At 45.8% G+C, this 17,978-nt stretch overlaps 1 protein-coding gene across 4 annotated transcripts in view; it reads right to left on the bottom strand.

The window, feature by feature from the left end:
- Window positions 1-17,978, bottom strand: part of VSTM4 (V-set and transmembrane domain containing 4) — a 98,858-nt gene that overhangs the window by 9,252 nt on the left and 71,628 nt on the right. The window contains exon 8 of one of the 4 annotated variants that reach the window (XM_087862944.1): window positions 9,392-9,489. The exons of 2 other annotated variants lie outside the window; for them this stretch is intronic. In XM_087862944.1, the coding sequence (XP_087719070.1) occupies window positions 9,392-9,489 (98 nt within the window). Of the gene's footprint in view, window positions 1-9,391; window positions 9,490-10,889; window positions 12,463-17,978 lie in introns of those variants that run through there. One more of the 4 variants, XM_087862945.1, reaches the window with a different exon arrangement.

Raw genomic sequence — 17,978 nt, 5'->3', positions numbered from 1 at the left:
AAATATTAAAAATAGATGTACTATATAACCCAGCAATTCCACTTCTGGGTATATCCCCCAAAAAAACACCAAAAAACAGGACTTCAATGAGTTGTATGCAAGCCCATTGAATTGCAGCACGATTCACAAAGCCAAGATATGGAAACAACCCAAATGCCCATCAATGGATGAATGGATAAAAAAGATGTGCTGCATATAGACAATGGAATAGTATTCAGCCATGAGGAAGGAAGACATTCTCCCATTTGTGACAACACAGATAGACCTGGAGCACATTATGCTAAGATAAGTGAGACAGAGAAAGACAAGTACTGCATGATATTACTTATACGTGGAATCTAAAAGTTAAACCTATAAAAAACAGTAAAATGGTGGTTGTCAGAGGGGACTGAGAGGCATCAAATACAAGTGATGGTGCCTAAGGGTACAAACTTGTAACAAGCAGTAATAAGGCACTGAGATCTAATGCACAGGATAATGCATGTAGACAATAATATTGTACTATAATTATGTGCATGTATAATTATGTAATGTGATGAACATCGCTACATTGGCAATCATATTACAATATGTAAATGTATCCAAATAGCATATGTATACCTTAAACTTATTTTTTAATAAGTTTAATATTCTTTTTAGAATAACTGGTAATCCGATTCTAGTGATATTAAAATCTAAGGCTGTAATAATTAAAATACTGTGTTACTGGCAAAGGAATACACCTGTATGTCAATGAAACTGATGAGAAAGTCTAGAAATGAACCCCAAATTATAAAATAAATTATTATTTTCCAATAAATAGTGTTAAGACACTTGGGCAGCCATTTGAAAAAAAAAATCATATCCCTACATCATTCTTTACACCAGACAAATTCCTGATAAATTTCAAATTTTAATGTGGAAAGTAAATTCATAAAAAGTGCTGGAAGAATGTGTGGGGACATTTTTTAAAAATAACCTCAGTGTATAGAAGGTATTTTACAGAATAACCCAGGATCGATACAAAAAAGATATGAACACCTTCATGCCACAGACAGTGAAATATTTCCTAAATAAAGTCAAAGGATAATTAAAAAATGAAGAAAATATTTGCAACTCATATCAAAGGCCCTACAATGCAACATAGATAATGGCCAATAATCCATGAGAAAATTAAGCAAAGAACAACAGACAGGACCAGATAGTTCACAGGAAAGGAAATTACAAAGACTCGTACACACAAATGAGACTCAACCTCTAGGAATAAGAGAATCAGGATTTAAAATCAGACATCACTTTTTGTCTTTTACATTAACAAACATTAAAAGAGAAAAGGTGCAGAAAGAAACAGAAGAAACAGGCCCTCTTGTATATCGTCAGTGGAGGTGTTTGTTGGTACAAGCAAAAATCCGGAAACACTTCAATGAACATCGGCGGGAGACTGGTGTATTCGTACAACGGGTATATGGTGCAGTCTTTAAAAAGAATGATGGAACCATACGTGTACTGTATGTTTTCCTATCATTTGGGTAAATATGTGTGCATGTATCTTACGTGCTTAGAAAGCCCTTGGAACCTGCTTGGGAAATCAAGCACCTGGTACCTATCCATCTTGCCCTCTGGTGACGTCACCTGGCTGGCCGAAGGGAGACATACAATTTAGCATGCAGATGTGTTGATACCTTTCACATTTTCTTGTAGGCACATGTATTTAAACAACACATTAGTTAATTTTAAGTCATCATCGGAAAAATAAAAGTCAGTCACTACTTTACAGTCATAAAGACACGTGACTTAGCAACCTGCTTTTCGTTCTTGTTTCTTGGCTTTGGTTGTGTTGTTTTGATTTCTGATTTTTCGTGCTTCCACCTTGGTTATCTTGCCAAGATTCAGGACAAGTAAATCATTCACATTCAATTTAACATTCTTAAAAAGAATGCCTAAAGCAAAAAGTCTCTTTTCTTTTGAAATGGAACATCATAATAGAGACAGGAAGCAAGAGACAAAGAGAGTTCCTAACTCCTACAGCCAGTACAATTGCCAAGCGACCTTCGCAAACTGGCCATTTTTAAATTTCAAAGGACATTTGGAGGGATGAGAGCCTCCTGTTTTTCTTTTGACATCAGAAGTCTTTACACTGCTTCTTAGTTGTCCATATATTCCAAAGCCAACAAAAATCCCGTTTACATCTTGCCTTTCAGTTTAATTACATTTCACATTATAATGATTCCATTTAGAAATGCCATGTGTCCTCAGATAAGCACGCAAAACCCAACTCATGTAAATTTTAGAACCAGGATTTATGAAATCATATTGTCCAGGTGTTTTATTACATTACCTTGAAATTGCATTGTTTTCTAGTGTAGATTATCTGTTTATTCTTAAGTTATTCCATTACGTTTGGATATGAAAAATAACACTAGCTTTCTCAATACAGGTCACCAGGCTGGCTGGGCTGATGTGTTGTTTTCATACATTTTTATGATGTTCCTATAGTAAACATAATTCAATAAAGCCAAAGCACACTAAATAAATAATTGCATCTAGAAAAGCAATAAAAACAAATAAAATTAGTACTTTCATAAGTGGAAAGGTACTTCAATTACTGCTACAAGCCAACAACCCACCATAAAATGTGTAGAATCATTTCCCTTATGCATATTTCTGGGATATAATAATTTGATTGAAGATATGAGGCAGCACACAGGAGGCTCCGAATTGCGAAGTGTATACAGTTTCCAACAGAAGATGCATAATGTCGGTCCTTGACACCTTTAAAGAACCTGTCATTTTTCCGGCGTGCACACTGGGCTGTCACCATCAACCATGTGCTTAATTACATTTCCTGGCTTGTTTAACTGGAAATAAATTCCTAATGGCCAATGAAAGGCGGTAAATGCAGACTCCTCACCAGTTCTCACCAAGCCGCCTTGTTTTTGCCCGGATGCTTTAGTGGAAGGTTCAGGGCAGAAGCAGCTTAGAGCAAATGATCGGAGTCATTCATTATTGGTGAAACTATATAACTGGCAGGAAAACCAGGAGCCAGGACAGCACGTAAAGGGTGAAATGGGTGATGCGATGGGGCACCGCCGGGGTGAGGACCCTGCAGTGGGTCCTCAAAACCCCATCCTAATCACACAGAAGTAGATGGGCACTCCAGGGTACAACCTTCAGTGATCTCGAACGGGCTGTTCACACCTCGCAAGTGCTTCAGACTGCTCGCAGACACAAAAGAAACTCCTGGAAGCAGGATTTCCAGGCCTCGGACACTTAGGTCTGATGTTGCTGTATTCACTGGACAGCAGGAACAGGAAGAAATGGGAAGGAGGGGAAGTGGACCAACGGCTGGGAGGGTCAGACAGGGTCCTTTAGAAAAGGCCCTAGAACTTTCCAAACATGTGAGAAGCAACTGCCCCATTTCCTCTTTCCCAGGACTGTTTGGTTTTATTTTCTTTTCCCCCTCAGCCTACAGACCCCTGGTCAGTTTCTCCATTCCTCCATAAGGGCCTGGTGTTTGTGATCCACTGCTTGGGATCTTGTCTGTTCTAACCCTCTTTGCTTTATGTACCTGTAATCTCACTTCTGATACATTTCCTCCCAGCCGAGGGAGAATCCATTCCTTAGTCCGGAAGAGGATTCAATAAGCAAGAGGGGATGGCGGTTCACATACAAATACATGTTGATGCATCAAAGAAAGGTTGGAATGGAACTCTGAAAAAATCTCTTGGTTGGTGGAAAGGTTCATGGGGAGGAGGCAAGGAGACCGGCCCTGAGGCCATCATCCCGTGGCTGCCGGCAGAGCATGGCTGCAGGGCACTTTGGACCGGACTTCAAATGTCAGCTGTGTGACCCTTCTGCTGTCCTTAAGGACCTCACAGACCCCACACTTGAACTCAACTGCTCATTGACCACCACTGAGCCAAATTAAACTCCCACATAGCACAACTTCCCCTCGGAAGGCTTCAGAAAGCATTAGCACACATGCCAGTTTTCTCATGCAGTGATGGAACCTTCCGGACTCTAGGTGTAACAAGGTCAGTGTGCAGTGAAATGCCAAGTCTTCCATGGCCCATCCTTCTGTTCTGCCAGTGGTGAGACATTCACCCGCAGACGACACCCCCTGGGCTGGACCTCCCACTTCCAACTTAAGCGCTTCTGTCCCCCAGTTTTGGAGTATTGATTATGGAACGTGGCTCTGTGGAGAAGGATTCACTTGCTACGGCTCACACTAGAAAAGTCAACCCCCAAGAATCCAGAAGTTGTGCACCTGTTGGGGACACACCACACTTCAAGGTCCTCATTGGTAGTTTGAGTATTTCATGCTAGGATTCAAGCCAAAAATTAACATTCCTACCAGGAGAGAGAGAAAGAGAGAGGAAGAGAGAGGTTGATTGAACATTCTCTGCGGACTCCTGCAACACACCACTTTCTCATAGCTATGATCACCTCTGGGTGTGCACGCTGAATTAAGTTGCAGGAATAAAAGAAAAATGGAATTGCAGCCACTGCAAGTTCTCCGATGTCAGAAGTTCAATTGGGGAATAGCATTATCTGAGCAAAAGATCAATAACCAGGACATGGGGATGTTTATGCTAACGTCACCTTAGAGTTAAAAAATGTGATTGCAGTTCTACCGACTCGCACTATCAGGAATCTATTTACCCAAGAGAGAATTACATATTATCGAGGGCAGACTTCCTCTTCCCCCTTCAAGATAAGTGCTCATTTTTTATTCAACAGAGGAGTATCTAGTAAAACAAATTCTCCCCTCATGATGCGCGCACGCACACACACACACACACACACACACACACACACACACACACCGAGGAGCTGGAGGCCGTGCAATCAGTGAGGCTCTATTCAATGGAGGGCCCTTGATGGTATCCGTAGGTCCAAAATCGGGAAAGAAAACTATGTCATAGTTCTTACTGGTCCAGTTAGAATCGGCGTGCCTTGGATACGAACTTGACTAAATTTTGAGTTCCACAGGTCTGCCCATGGGCATACTCTGCTTTGGCCAGGCTGTGCGGCAGGTGGCAAAAGACCTTTTTTTTTTTTTAAGATTTTATTTATCTATTTATTTTAGGGATAGAGAGAGAGGAGGGGGAGGAGCAGAGGGAGAGAGACAAGCAGACTCTGTGCTGAGTGCAGAGCCTGATGCGGGGCTTGATCCCACGACCCTGACATCATGACCTGAGCCGAAATCAAGAGTCAGAGGCTTAACTGACTGCGCCACTCAGGCGCACCTGGAAACAAGACTCTTGATTAGAGATGTCCACTGGACAGGTGGGAATAGGAAGCTAAGCGGTGAAAGGGTAGAACTAGAGAAGGCCAGGGGAATTTTCTGAGTAATTGCTGGAGCCACATGCCAGGTCTACGCACCATCTCCTTAGAGGTGAGATCACTGGTCCACTAGGACCTCTGGCTTCAGCAGCATGACTGATACCAGAATCCTCACTCCCAGGTGAGGGCTGGAATTCAGCTGCACTCCCCAAATTCAGCATGCAGCTGTGACTGCTGACATGGGTGCCTCTTGACACTCTGAGCCAGGGTCTAGCGACCAGGACCCTTGGTCATCACACAGGGAGCACAGGTAGTCTCTGAGGCACAAAATGCCTACTTTCTCTGTTGCTTCAGAAGTCCATAAACCTTGGGATTATATCTACCCAAATTCCTACCCCCTGCCTGGCTTTCACATGATTATTCAGTAACTGATGGCCAATGAAGCAGTGTTCTCTATTTCTTTGGAAGGATTAGAAAGGATCTGGAACTCAGGAGAGAAGTTTTGGATGGAGATTAAGATTTCAAAGTTGTATCCAGGTTTTTGGCACCGTGAGTTGGATGAAGTCACTTGGAACTCTTGAGCAGAGCAAATTCGCATCATGCTCTTGACTCTGGAGAATTCAAAGGATGTTTAGCAAAGCGCGTTCCCAGAATGAATATGACATGATGGAAAGTCACATGCCCCCGGCTAATTGCTCTGAGGACACACAGAGGTGACCAGCTATAGAACTTACTAAAACCATGCACAGAAAAGGCCCAAGGCTTTACAAGTCATCAGACAGACGGAGGTCTCTAGATTTCACCAATGTATGTTTGGAAGCTAAAATGTGATTATAGATAAAGCTCTTGGGGAGGGTCCTGACACATGAAACTCTTCATAGTGGCACAGTGATAGCGGCGATTAGCTCCGTGATCTAATACAGACACTCATTTTCTCTTCCCCATGGACCATAGATGTATGTTTTCCCAGCTTCCTTCCAAAAGTACTTTTACTGGCAATATTATTCAAAAGAATATTTATGTTTAGAAAAAGAGAGTGTTTGGTTATCTCCTTCTATGTAGGAGTCTGCTCAGAGAATCTTCCATTTTGAAACCTCAGTCTTCCAATCAACTGCAATCTTTAACGCTCTAACTCATCAGGTGTCTGGGGTTCAAGGGTCTACCTGGTGGTTTTAAGGGCATAGATTCTCGGAGACAGAAAGACTGCCGTTTACCATCTGTGTGACCTTGGGCAAGTTTCTGAGTTTCTCTGTGCCGCCATTTCCTTGCCTGACACACCTCACCTATGAGACTCATAATAGTACCTATCCCACAGGGTTATTTTGAGGATTAAATGCGTTAATACATGTAATGTACTTAGAAAATTACCTTGTGGGTAAACAGTAAATATCACACAAGTGTTCACTTATTATTATTACTGTAATTTTTATTATAGAGTACAGCAAGTGTTGTTTTGAAAACTGGTCTGTTTGAAACACTTAGAGGCAGAGAGAAGACGACACTCCAAGATCATTTGGAAAACACCACCTGCCAGATTCTTTTTTTTTTAATGATTTTTTATTATATTATGTTAGTCACCATACAGTACATCCCCGGTTTCTGATGTAAGGCTCGATGATTCATTAGTTGCGTATAACACCCAGTGCACCATGCAATACGTGCCCTCCTTACTACCCATCACCGGTCTATCCCATTCCCCCACCCCCTCCCCTCTGAGGCCCTCAGTTTGTTTCTCATAGTCCATAGTCTCTCATGTTTCATTCCCCCTTCTGATTACCCCCCCTTTCTTTATCCCTTTCTTCCCCTACTGATCATCCTAGTTCTTATGTTCCATAGATGAGAGAAATCATATGCACCTGCCAGATTCTGATGGATGCCATTGGATCTCAGGCCAGTGCCAAATAAATCCAGTGAGATATATGTATATATATATATATATATATATATATATATATATATATATATATATTTTATAGTGATAAAGTTAAACCTTCTAAAAAGATAAGTCAAACCACTCACTGCCCTGCACAAAATTCTCCAATGGTTTCTTACTACACTTAGAATAAAATCTGGAGTCCCGGGGACGCCTGGGTGGCTCAGTCGTTAAGCGTCTGCCTTCAGCTCAGGGCGTGATCCCAGAGTCCTGGGATCGAGCCCCACATCAGGCTCCTCCGCTGGGAGCCTGCCTCTTCCTCTCCTACTCCCCCTGCTGTGTTCCCTCTCTCACTATCTCTCTCTCTCTCTGTGTCAAATAAATAAATAAAATCTTTAAAAAAAAATCTGGAGTCCCTATCAGGACACTGATCCTTCCTGACTTTGCCCTGGGACTCATCTGACCTCAGTTCACACCACACAGTACCCTTTTGGACCAACGCTCCAGCCAGACTGGCCTCCTGGTGTGTGTCAGACACGCCTGCGCCGTACTCCTTGCCCAGAGCCCACCTCAGGGCTTTTGCCCGGGCTGTGCTCTCTGCCTGGAATGTTCTTCCCCCAAATAGCAGTGTGGCTTGCTGCCTCATTTTATTGGGCCTTTGCTCCAAGGAGGCTCCTCCCCGCCAAACACAGTCCCCCCCTCGCTCTTTGCTCTGCAGTCCTGCTCTGCCGAACATGTGTCACTCCTGGGAATTACAAAGTCCTGTTCATTTGTCTTCTCCCACCAGAACGTAGTCATAGTACCTAATACTTAGTGCACCGACAACTATGCAGAAAGTACTCTTACTAGCATCCTCATTTTACACGGGTAGAAACAGAGGCACCGAAATGGCAAGCTTGCGGCCAACAGCTAGTCACTGGGGGAGCTGGTGCTAGAGCGAGCATCTAACCAAACCACTCAGCTCTCCAAAGCACTGACTTTGTCAAACCTCCGTCCACGGCACGCTGGGAAATTGTGAGCAACTAGTTCTCCCAGAAAAACGTTCTGCTTTATAGCACTGGCTGACTTACATGCACAAATTTCACGATGCCAAAGAAATCTGTTCTCTCTCATGGACGGAAGTGGGCTGGAGCACACCCCTGGCTGTAACTTAGCTTCCAGAAGGTACCCGACTCAGGTGCTAGCTTGGCACGTAGGGGACAGTCAGTGCACATGTTTACATGATTGACTGAATGAGTTCAAGACAAAATGAAAGAAAACCAGTCTGAAAAAACCTTCCTTTAAATATGCTGGGGCCTCAGGAATCCAGCAAGTGGATGCTTTTGGATATCATGAGCAGAACCATGGGACTTTCTTCTCTTTCGGCCTATCTAGGGTTTCCATGTGGACATTGTACCAAGAAGAAGGCTACCTACGTTCTACTACTTGCAATCACGTAAATCCACACGTGGCTTTCAACTTCAGAGGTTAAAATATAGATGTATGATGATACCAGATTGATAGATAGATGATAGAAAGATGACAGATAGATAGATAGATGATAGATAGATAGATAGATGATAGATAGATAGATAGATAGATAGATAGATAGATAGATAAATAGATGATAGATAGACAGACAGACTGATGAAAGAAATGATTATACCGTGACACTTTGCCGTTATTAAAAGAATGGGACGGATCTGTGCGTACTGATGTAGAAATATGAGCCTGATATATTGTTAATGGGAAAATACTTCAATGCGTAAACATTTTGTTTAAGATCAACCTCATTTTAGGGAAGTTGGCACACACTAATTATTTGTCATAATCTGTAGCCATGACCTACACTGACTGTGGGGTGACTGGGTATACATTTTGGGAATAGAGAGACAGAGATGGATATAAGTTTGTATATACACAGAAAACTGCTTAAAGAATATAAGCCAAATAGGAATTTGGCGACTGCAGAGAAATGAGAGCCTACGGAAAGAATTTCACTGTCTAATCTTAACAAACGGATATTCGGAACTGCCAGCCCCGCTCCGCGCCCCACTTAGAATCACCACTGCAACTTTCATCATATAAAACCCGCCCAGTGAGGTCAAGACAGAAACCGCTCCGAGACTTGGTGGACTAGAACTTTACTGAGTGCTCTCGGTGAGGGACAGTGGAGCCCGGAGCCCAGTGGGAAGGAACAGGGACCCGAGGCCAAGTGCCCGACCAGACCCTGCACTGCCACTTCCCGGTGGGGGCGCGTGTGCTGGTCCTTACCTCCCTGTGGCTTCCTGCCTCATCGGGGAGACGGAGCCAATAGCCATGCTTAGGTCAGGTTGTCCCCGCGTTCCTAGGGACAAGCACCAGGATACCGCCTGCATGGGAAAGTGTCAGGGGAGGTGAAGGGTGTGTGTCAGCACCATTGTCACCAAGTTCTTCACCATCATCACCTTCATCCCATCACCACCATCACCATCACCATCACTAGCATTATGTCATGGACACAATGGACAGGGCACAAACCAAGCCTTAAGACCAGACATCAAATTACAGCAGGTATGCTGGCTCATTTGTTGAATTCATACGTAACGTGAACAATGGGCACCCATGACTCAATTCGTAGTTTGCAATCTTCATCTTTCTCTGCCTGCTCTAGTCATACACTCACGAGGCTGTGTCTTATCGCCTTTTGGACATCACATGTGCTTGCTGGAATTTATAAATTTGGCTTTTGGGAGTTATAACAATAAATTAGAATTAAATCTGGCTAGGGGCATAAAATCCTTTCAATGTTCCATTAGTTTGTCATGAACTCAGAATTTCACATCAAGATATTCTTCTGGATATTTTGAATAATTTAGCTTGATGTCACAGATATAGTGACTATTTTCCCCCCCAAAATGGCACCTTTTTCTAGTATTCTGTATTTGAGATTGAAAAAGTCTTCTAATAACAATTCCAAAATGTTCTGCACTCAAAACTGAGGTTTTAAATCAGCTTTTTCTATAAAAAAATCAAATGTGAGCACAAATGATATTGTTCCATGAGATTACAAAAATAAAATAGAGTAAAAAAGTTAAAAAAAAAATTTCCCAGCAGTGCAATGATCCCAACAACGAAGGGCCCAATAAAAGCAGCAAATCAGCTGAGCTGAGCTGGAAAACAAGCTACTTCTCTGAAGGGACATTCCCTGCAGACACACGGGGGTGGGCCTTCCCACAGCGGGGCCTCTCCAGGACCCCCAGGAGCAGGATGAGCCCGTGCCACCCGGTAGGGTCACTCTCGCAGCTGGACCGGCAGGACCTTCAGGCCTCCCTCTGGACTCAGCCAACTTCCTTTTTTTTTTTTTTTTAACTGGGCCAACTTCTGGCCCAGCTTCCCTCTCCGCCACCTGTTCCCTTCCATCAGAAGATTCTAAGGCTCGTGCCCCTGTCCCCACAACTCCTTGCACACTGCCCGTCGGCACTCCATAAATGCATGAGGAATGAAGAGGCACGTGGAAGACTGCGACACACTATGACTGCATCAATGACGCAGTGAACAGGGGACCACAGTCCTGAGGTGGTCTCAAAGCACAAGGTCCCATCGTCCTCCTACAGCGGGGTGAGGCAGGCTCCCGCTGCAGCGCTGTGGAGGAGGGTCCCCACCGTCTCCTCAAGGGACTTGCTCATGACTGCCTAAGGTGCTACCAGTCTTAAAAGACCCCTGGAGTCTTTTAAGCAAAATCTTTTGAGTACAATCAGGGCCTCCAGCAATTTCCACTGGCCTCAGACACAGCTGAGAAGCATCCAGCCTGGTGGCTGTCTGTGGTCAGTGCCAGGCAGCAGAGGGCCTGGGAGGTGACAGCCTTGTGACAGAGTTAACAGTCCCTAACTCATCACCTCCACTTGGGGCGGGGTGGGGGCGGGGCCCGCCTCACCTCCCTGACTCTGCTTCGCTCTTTCCACAGGGCCTGCCGCCTGCTCTCTCCGGACTGGAGGAAATTCATGAAACCAAATGACTTCTGTTTCCCCTCCTCTCATCCCTTCCGAAGCTCAGCATCTATTCTCCCCTCCAGTCAACATACATAACTCCCCGTGACAATAATGGGATATGCATGTGTACCGAGGGGAGCATAGAATTTTTATCTCTGTAAAAATGGTACTAGCGTGGTACCAGCAAAGTTTGTGTTTTTTTCCCAAGGCTTTTACTTGGGGCAATATATTGTACATGTGGTTGTGGGTTTTTTTCTTCTTTTTAATTTTAAATCGAGATTATGAACATATTTTATGCAGGTTAATATATCCTTTTCATGTAAAATTTAACTGAAACCAGTTCTAGCCCATTAACGACAACAAGAGAAATTCTCTGGCTTATTATAAACATCCTTCAAGAAACCTGAAATGCGTGTCCTCTGGAAATAATTTTGCTGGGATTTGGGTTATTATTAAAATCCTCTCAGAATTCTATCACTGGCGCCTTTAATGTGCCTCCAAGCCCTGTTCTGCTACGGATCAGAGAGAAACTTCTGGTCTGGGCAGGATATTCTCGAGAGTGAAATGGGGCCGGGGAAAGGGGCTTCTTCCCTGAGACCAGGAAAACGCCAGACAAGGCGAGGCATCTGGGTCCTGCGCTGACCACTCAGTGGAAGGCCGTTCCTAAGACAGGTTCCCGCTCAGCTCTGATGGCATGAACCGCATCCTCTGTGTCCATCCGGAGTGCTCCGATCTTCAGAATCCATGAGAGGAGGCAGGGGCACTGCAGACTAAGCTCGAGGGAATCCCAGGTGGGCAGGTCTTGGTCACACAACCCCTACGTGTCAGAACTCTCTAGCTGTGAGAGGCCCCAGGAGATCACAGGGCAGAGCTACCCTCAGCTGACACAGGGATAAGCTGTCCAGGAAAAGTCCTCAGGAATGAAGGAAACTCACCGTACCCTTTAGAAGCGGATTCTCGTGTTTAATTTTCTCTTTGTGGATAAATAAGAAAACCCACCATTCTCCCCAGTGGGCTGAACTCTTTACTAAAATGTAAAAACAGTCTTCTCCAGATGTGACCCTGACAAGACTCTGTCTTGTCGGCAGTGACCCCCCAGAGCTGGCTCCTGAGTTTGATGAGTTATTCAGAGCCACACTCTCAAGCTTTCATGTTTCTCAGATTCGCCGGGGATCTTGCTGAGTTGCAGAGTCTCATTCAGCAGGCCTAGGTGGGGTCTGAGCTTCTACTTTTCCAAGAAATTCCCAGGTGATGCCCAGACTGCTAGTCCGTGGATGGCACTTTGAGCAGTGAGGACTCAGAGCTCCGATCACAGATCTCTGTCCTCAATCGTCCATTCACTCCACACACACTCTGCAAGTTCCAGCTCCTTGACTAGAAACACAGGGATGAGGAGCACAAGTCCTTGATTATTTTTAAACTAGTGCTAATGTAAAACTTCTGTGCATTGAAGGACACAATCGAGAAAGGGAAAAGGCCACCTACAGAATGAGTGAAAATATTTGCAAATTATATATCTGGGAAGAGGTTAATATCCAGAATATATAAAGAGCTTCTACAACTCAACAACAACAACAACAACAACAAACAACCTGATTTAAAAAAAAACAGGGGGAAGACTTGAACCCACATTTCTCCAAAGAAGATGTACAAATGGCCAACAAGAACATAAAAAAGATGTTCGACATCACTAATTGTTAGGGCACTGCAAATGAAAACCACCAGGAGATACCATCTCACAGCCATTAAGACGGCTACTATCACAAAGACAGGAGACAGCAGTGTTGGCAAGGATGTGGAGAAATTCAATCCTTGTGCACTGTTGGTGGTAATGTAAAATGGCACAGCCGCTGTGGGAAACAGTAGGGTAGTTCCTCCAAAAATTAAAAATAGAACTACCATACAACTCAGCAATTCTACTTCTAGGTTTATATCCAAAAGAACTGAAATCAAGAACTCGAAAACATATTTGTACATCCGTGTTCACAACAGCATTATTCATAAGAGCTAACGTGGAAGCCACGTGAGTGTCTATGGACAGATGAATGGATAAGCCAACTGTGGTATATACATTCAAGGAAATATTATTCACCCTTACAAAAAAGAAAAAAAGAAAGAAAGAAATTCTGACACATGTTACAACATGGATGGTCCTTAACAATGTTATGCTAAGTGAAATCAGCCAGTCACAAAAAGAGAAATACTATGTGATTCCACTTGCACGAGGTCCCGAGAGTCGTCAAGTTCATAAAGACAGAGAGTAGAGGGTGGGTTTCAGGGACAAGGAGAGGGGGGATTGTTTTATTTAATGAGTACAGAGCTTTGCAAGATGAAAAGAGTTTTGGAGCTTGTTTGCACAGCAATGTGAACGTACTTAACACTACTCAACTGTAAAAATGGCTAAGATGGTGAATTTGATGTCATGGGCATTTGAGCACAATTTTCAAAAAAACAGCCCCTCCTGTCTCCACCATCTAAGGCGTCTACGATGTAGAGCCTTTGTTGTCCAAGAAACGTAGAAGTTGCTCCGTAAAAAGGAACCATATGGTGCCAGGGGAGGAGAACGTCAAATCGGGCAACTAAGCATGATTTCAGTGTGGTGTGGGAAGTGCTAAAACACAGGTCAGGTGCCGTGGGGACCCCACGGAGAGGCCCTGAGGTCAGATGGATGGGGAGGCGGTGGGCATGTGAGCCAGTTGTGGCAATGAGTAGGGGGGGCAGGGACAAGACTGGGCATACTGAGAAGTAACAGTCACCACCGCACAAGCTGCGGGGAGGCCGACGGCACCTAGATTCTGGACGGGACAGCCATTCCCAGAGGCAGGGGTATCCTGGGAGGAGCAGGTAATGAGCCCCGTGTGCGCTGTGCTGAATGTGGGGGGCAGGTGGAGCCTCCAAGGGAAGGTACCATCAACAGAAGAACCAGTCTGGAACAGCCTTAAAGACCCAAGTGAGGGAACAGACGGGCTGCCACATGGCTGCAGCCCCTGTGCCAGTGGTTCCTCCCCCAGGCAATCCGCTCAAGAAGAAGGGTACCCCAGACACAGCCAACGTCCCAGAGAGGTGGAGAAGGAGAAGCTAGCCGAACCACCTGCGGAAGGGCCACAGCTGGGAAGCGGAGCAGTCAGCTGGGGTGGTGGCAGACGACCCAAATTTACCTCCAGGAACAAGGACGCCGATGCCTCAAAGGGTCAGAAATAACAGTTTCACCGAAAAGTGCCATGAGGGTGGGTGACGGGGAGCTCACTGACGCGCAGGGGCATAACTGGTGCCTGGAGAACCAGATTACCAAACTAGTGGGTAAGTGGGGCTCAAGGGGCAGAAGGGCTCCGAACGGTCGTGAGCGAGCCACAAGGTGAGTGGCAGCTCTGCGGCAGGATGAGGTGGGGCAGCAGGGGCAGGACAGAGCCGGTGGGGCCACCGGGGCACCGGGGCCAGCGGGAGGCAGCCCGCACGTGTGCGGCTCCCAGGAAGCCGTGCTTCATGCTGGAAGCGAGGGGGAGCCCGGAGAGTATTTTAAACGGGAAAACGAGGAGCTGTGGTCAGAGCTGTGTTGGAGAACAATCTCTAGGCAGCAATGTGGAGGATGGATCTGAGCGGACAGACAGGGTACCAGAGACCTGCGGGGAGACTTGCAGTAATGAAGCCGTGATGTGCCTGTGTTCTCTGTGTCTTCAGTCTGTCTCTCACAGAAGATCGTTTTCTCCTCAGAGAAGAGAGGTGGCCTGAGCCTTCCAGCTCCTGAGCACTACACCCAAGTGCCTTCGTTAGAGGTGTCCTCAGCGAGGAGGACGTGGACTCGGAGGTAGGAGTGTGCGAAAGTCCACTGAGCCCAAAGGACTGCGCTCTCTTCTCTTTTGGTCCGTGTCGGGGTGCTGACTACCGTCCTCTCAAACTCACCCTCCCTGTGGCTATTCTTGAAGCCCTGGGCTCCTGCCTGCACACCACAGAAATGGTGTCCTCTTCCACCTCTTGGCCTCCCGATCAATGAACTGACCCGGTGCAATAAAGATCAATCAAAAGGCACTTGTGGCTTTGTCTGTTTCTTCGGAAACCAGGAAGCCAGGATGGTTTTCCTGGAAGTATCTGCGTTCGCTCCGTGGGTCCTGGGGGGGCTCTGCTGCGGGGCTGCTTAGCCCGAGGGAGGCAGTGGGGGTCCCCAGAAGGCTTCAGGGGGTCTTGAGCCAGTGCCAATCCCTCTCCCCCAGCTGAAAGGAAAACTACATATTTCGAGGGCTGTGAGAGTACTCCACTGTCCCTAAAAGGAGGAGGAACCTCTGATGTAGGAGCAACGCCTCACTGTCAGTGTTGAGGGTTATTAGACAAACCGATCACATCGTCAGTCAGAGAGACCCTGCGTGATCGCACACGCCTCACTCTCCGACGAGGTCACCGTGAGAGCGGGCTGCTGTGTTTGTTTTGTTAAAAAAGAGGAGGGTCAGTGTCTGTATCTTGATTATAAAATGCTTAAAATGCCTTTCTCACCTCTTTTTTTCCTCTTGAATCCTATCTTTTAAACTGTCCAACCACTCTCAGGCCCTGGCATCCATAGTGCCCACGACACGCCATGCTGTCTCGGAAACATACAAAAGGATTCCCACGTTTATGCTTTGAGGGTGAAATCACAAAGAAACACGTCTGTCCTCTGGGCCTGCCGGCGTCCAGAGGGCCCACCAGGAGCGCGCATGTGCACTTCAGATGAGTGAGACAGGGACGGCGAGCCCCTAGAAGAGAAGCTGGCACACAGTAGGGACTCAGCAAACACAGATTCTCCCTTCTTGTCAAGGAATAGCTGGAGGCGGCGGGCAGCTTGGCTTCTCGGGGTGAGCATGTGCTAACGTCCCTCTGGAAAGAGGGCTGGGGGGGGCTCTGCAGCCCACTGACCACTCCAGGAAGCACCATTTTATGCAGATGGTGGCAAAATGGAACAGCGATAAAAATAAACACCTCAACTAGTACCAGGCCCCGAAGAAGAGATGTCTCCAAATTCCTTCCTAAAGCACCCACCAAGGCCTCTGTGAGTCAACAAGTATGTATCGACTCTAGTTTCAGCTCCCATCAAGACTTATTGATCTGAGAGCTAAATATCGACCCAATTGAGACTAAGGTCAATGTTGCCCTCCCGGGAAAATAAATCTTAATATTAACTAAAACCTGCAGACGCTAGGCCTGGTATTTTTGACTCTAAACTGCTGGTCAGACGGAGTCCCATTCAAAGTCAGCTCTTTTCTTTATTGCCTATTGTTATGGGTATAAACTGGTTTCCAAATGGTCTCGTTTCTGGAAAATTCTGGTAAGGAAAAGTTTAGGTCTTTTCATTTCGTAAACGATCCACAGATAATTCGGTATGTAGCAGCTTTTATTGGAGATACTTCCATCAAACAAAGATCCCCTCCGAAATGCATGTAACTGCCCCAAGTTACTTTCTGTGAAGATGAAGAATGTCTTGTGTTGCATCTGCGAGAGGAGCACACCAGCTCGAACGAACACACAAGCAAAGCTCAGCAACTAACACTTGTGATTAAGACCAGAAAACGCTGCTGACTCCATCTGTTTACAGGTGGCCCCAAAGTGCCTAATGAAGCATTCTGTCCCCAGAAAGTGTACAACTGATTTTTGTTTAATGGATACATGAGAGATGCCTCCCACCCCAGGCTGTGGACTAGAGGAAGTTGTCCCTTTATGACCGGCGGCACTGAGAAGGGGCTGTCCTCTGGAGCGGCAGCACCGTCTTCACTGGAAGTGGATCGCTACTCCTGTGAGTTGTAGGAACTCGGTTTTCTTAACCAGGGTGTGTGTCCTTCTATGCAAAACTGGAGATCGAGGGGGGAGCTGATTGTGAGAATTAACCATGATGACATGCAAAAAGTACTTTTTTGGCTCTCTCTCTGGGGTATACCCATGGAGTATCAGTAAATAGCTGTTTCTGTTATTACCAGGGCTAAAATTTTGGATTAGAAGCAACAGCTCTTGAGCAACTCAGAGAGAAGGTAGGGTGCGAAAATTTACAAGGCATGTCCTTTTTTGAGGTTGTTGATAAATATCAGAACAAGGAGAAAAGATCTGAAAAAGATACACAGACACTCACACTTATGTGCAGTGATATGCACAGTGGAAGAAGTGAGAAAAGTTGATAGATTTAGCCTTTGTGCCCCACCGAGTTTCTAAAAGCCCACCGAATGACCAGAGAGCTATTAAAATCAGCAAACACTCTATAGCTGCATCTGAGGACAAGACAGGGGTAGTCAATACAGCAGAACTGGTGAGGAATTTTTGATGATCTGAACCAGATGCAATCACACGAAATGGAAAGTCCATTGGAACCCACAATTCACTGCAAGCAAAAGAAGGCTCTCTTTGGAAAACAGGTGAACTAGCCTCTCTGGCAGAACAGCAGGAAACATGGGTGCAAAGCAGCAAGGGCGGGGGCGAGGCTGAGCTAGGACGGTATGTCCAACCCATGCCAGGAGAGCCACCAGACCCAGGCTCCACCCGGAGGCAAGAACCCAAATGAGCTGGTTAAAACCTTATGTTCTGGATTCAGAAGGAGCAGAGCCAAGTCTGCATGACCTTGGGTTCCGTTCTGCACCGCACTGACTCTGCATCTCACTGTGCCCATCTGTAAAAGCAGAATGACAGCACCCACTCCACGGAACAGGTATGCAGTGTCATTAACAAATCTCCATCATGCTGGGCCCTGCTTTGGGCATGGGGGACATCGCAGCAACCAGAGCAGACAAGCTTCCTGCCTTGATGGGCTGGGCATTCTGGTAGAAGGGAGAGGCAATTAATAGATAAATATAAAGTACGTCGGGATACCTGTCACAAGGAGTGCCATCAGAGGGTGAGCAATGTTTTACATAGGATTGCAGGAAGGCTTCTCCATCAAG

Source organism: Ursus americanus, chromosome 6 (assembly GCF_024610735.1).
Source record: "Ursus americanus isolate L20-20 chromosome 6, mUrsAme1.1.p, whole genome shotgun sequence".
Taxonomy (NCBI): domain Eukaryota; kingdom Metazoa; phylum Chordata; class Mammalia; order Carnivora; family Ursidae; genus Ursus; species Ursus americanus.
Note: the sequence above shows the minus strand (reverse complement) of the source record. Positions and strands in the feature narration are given on the sequence as shown.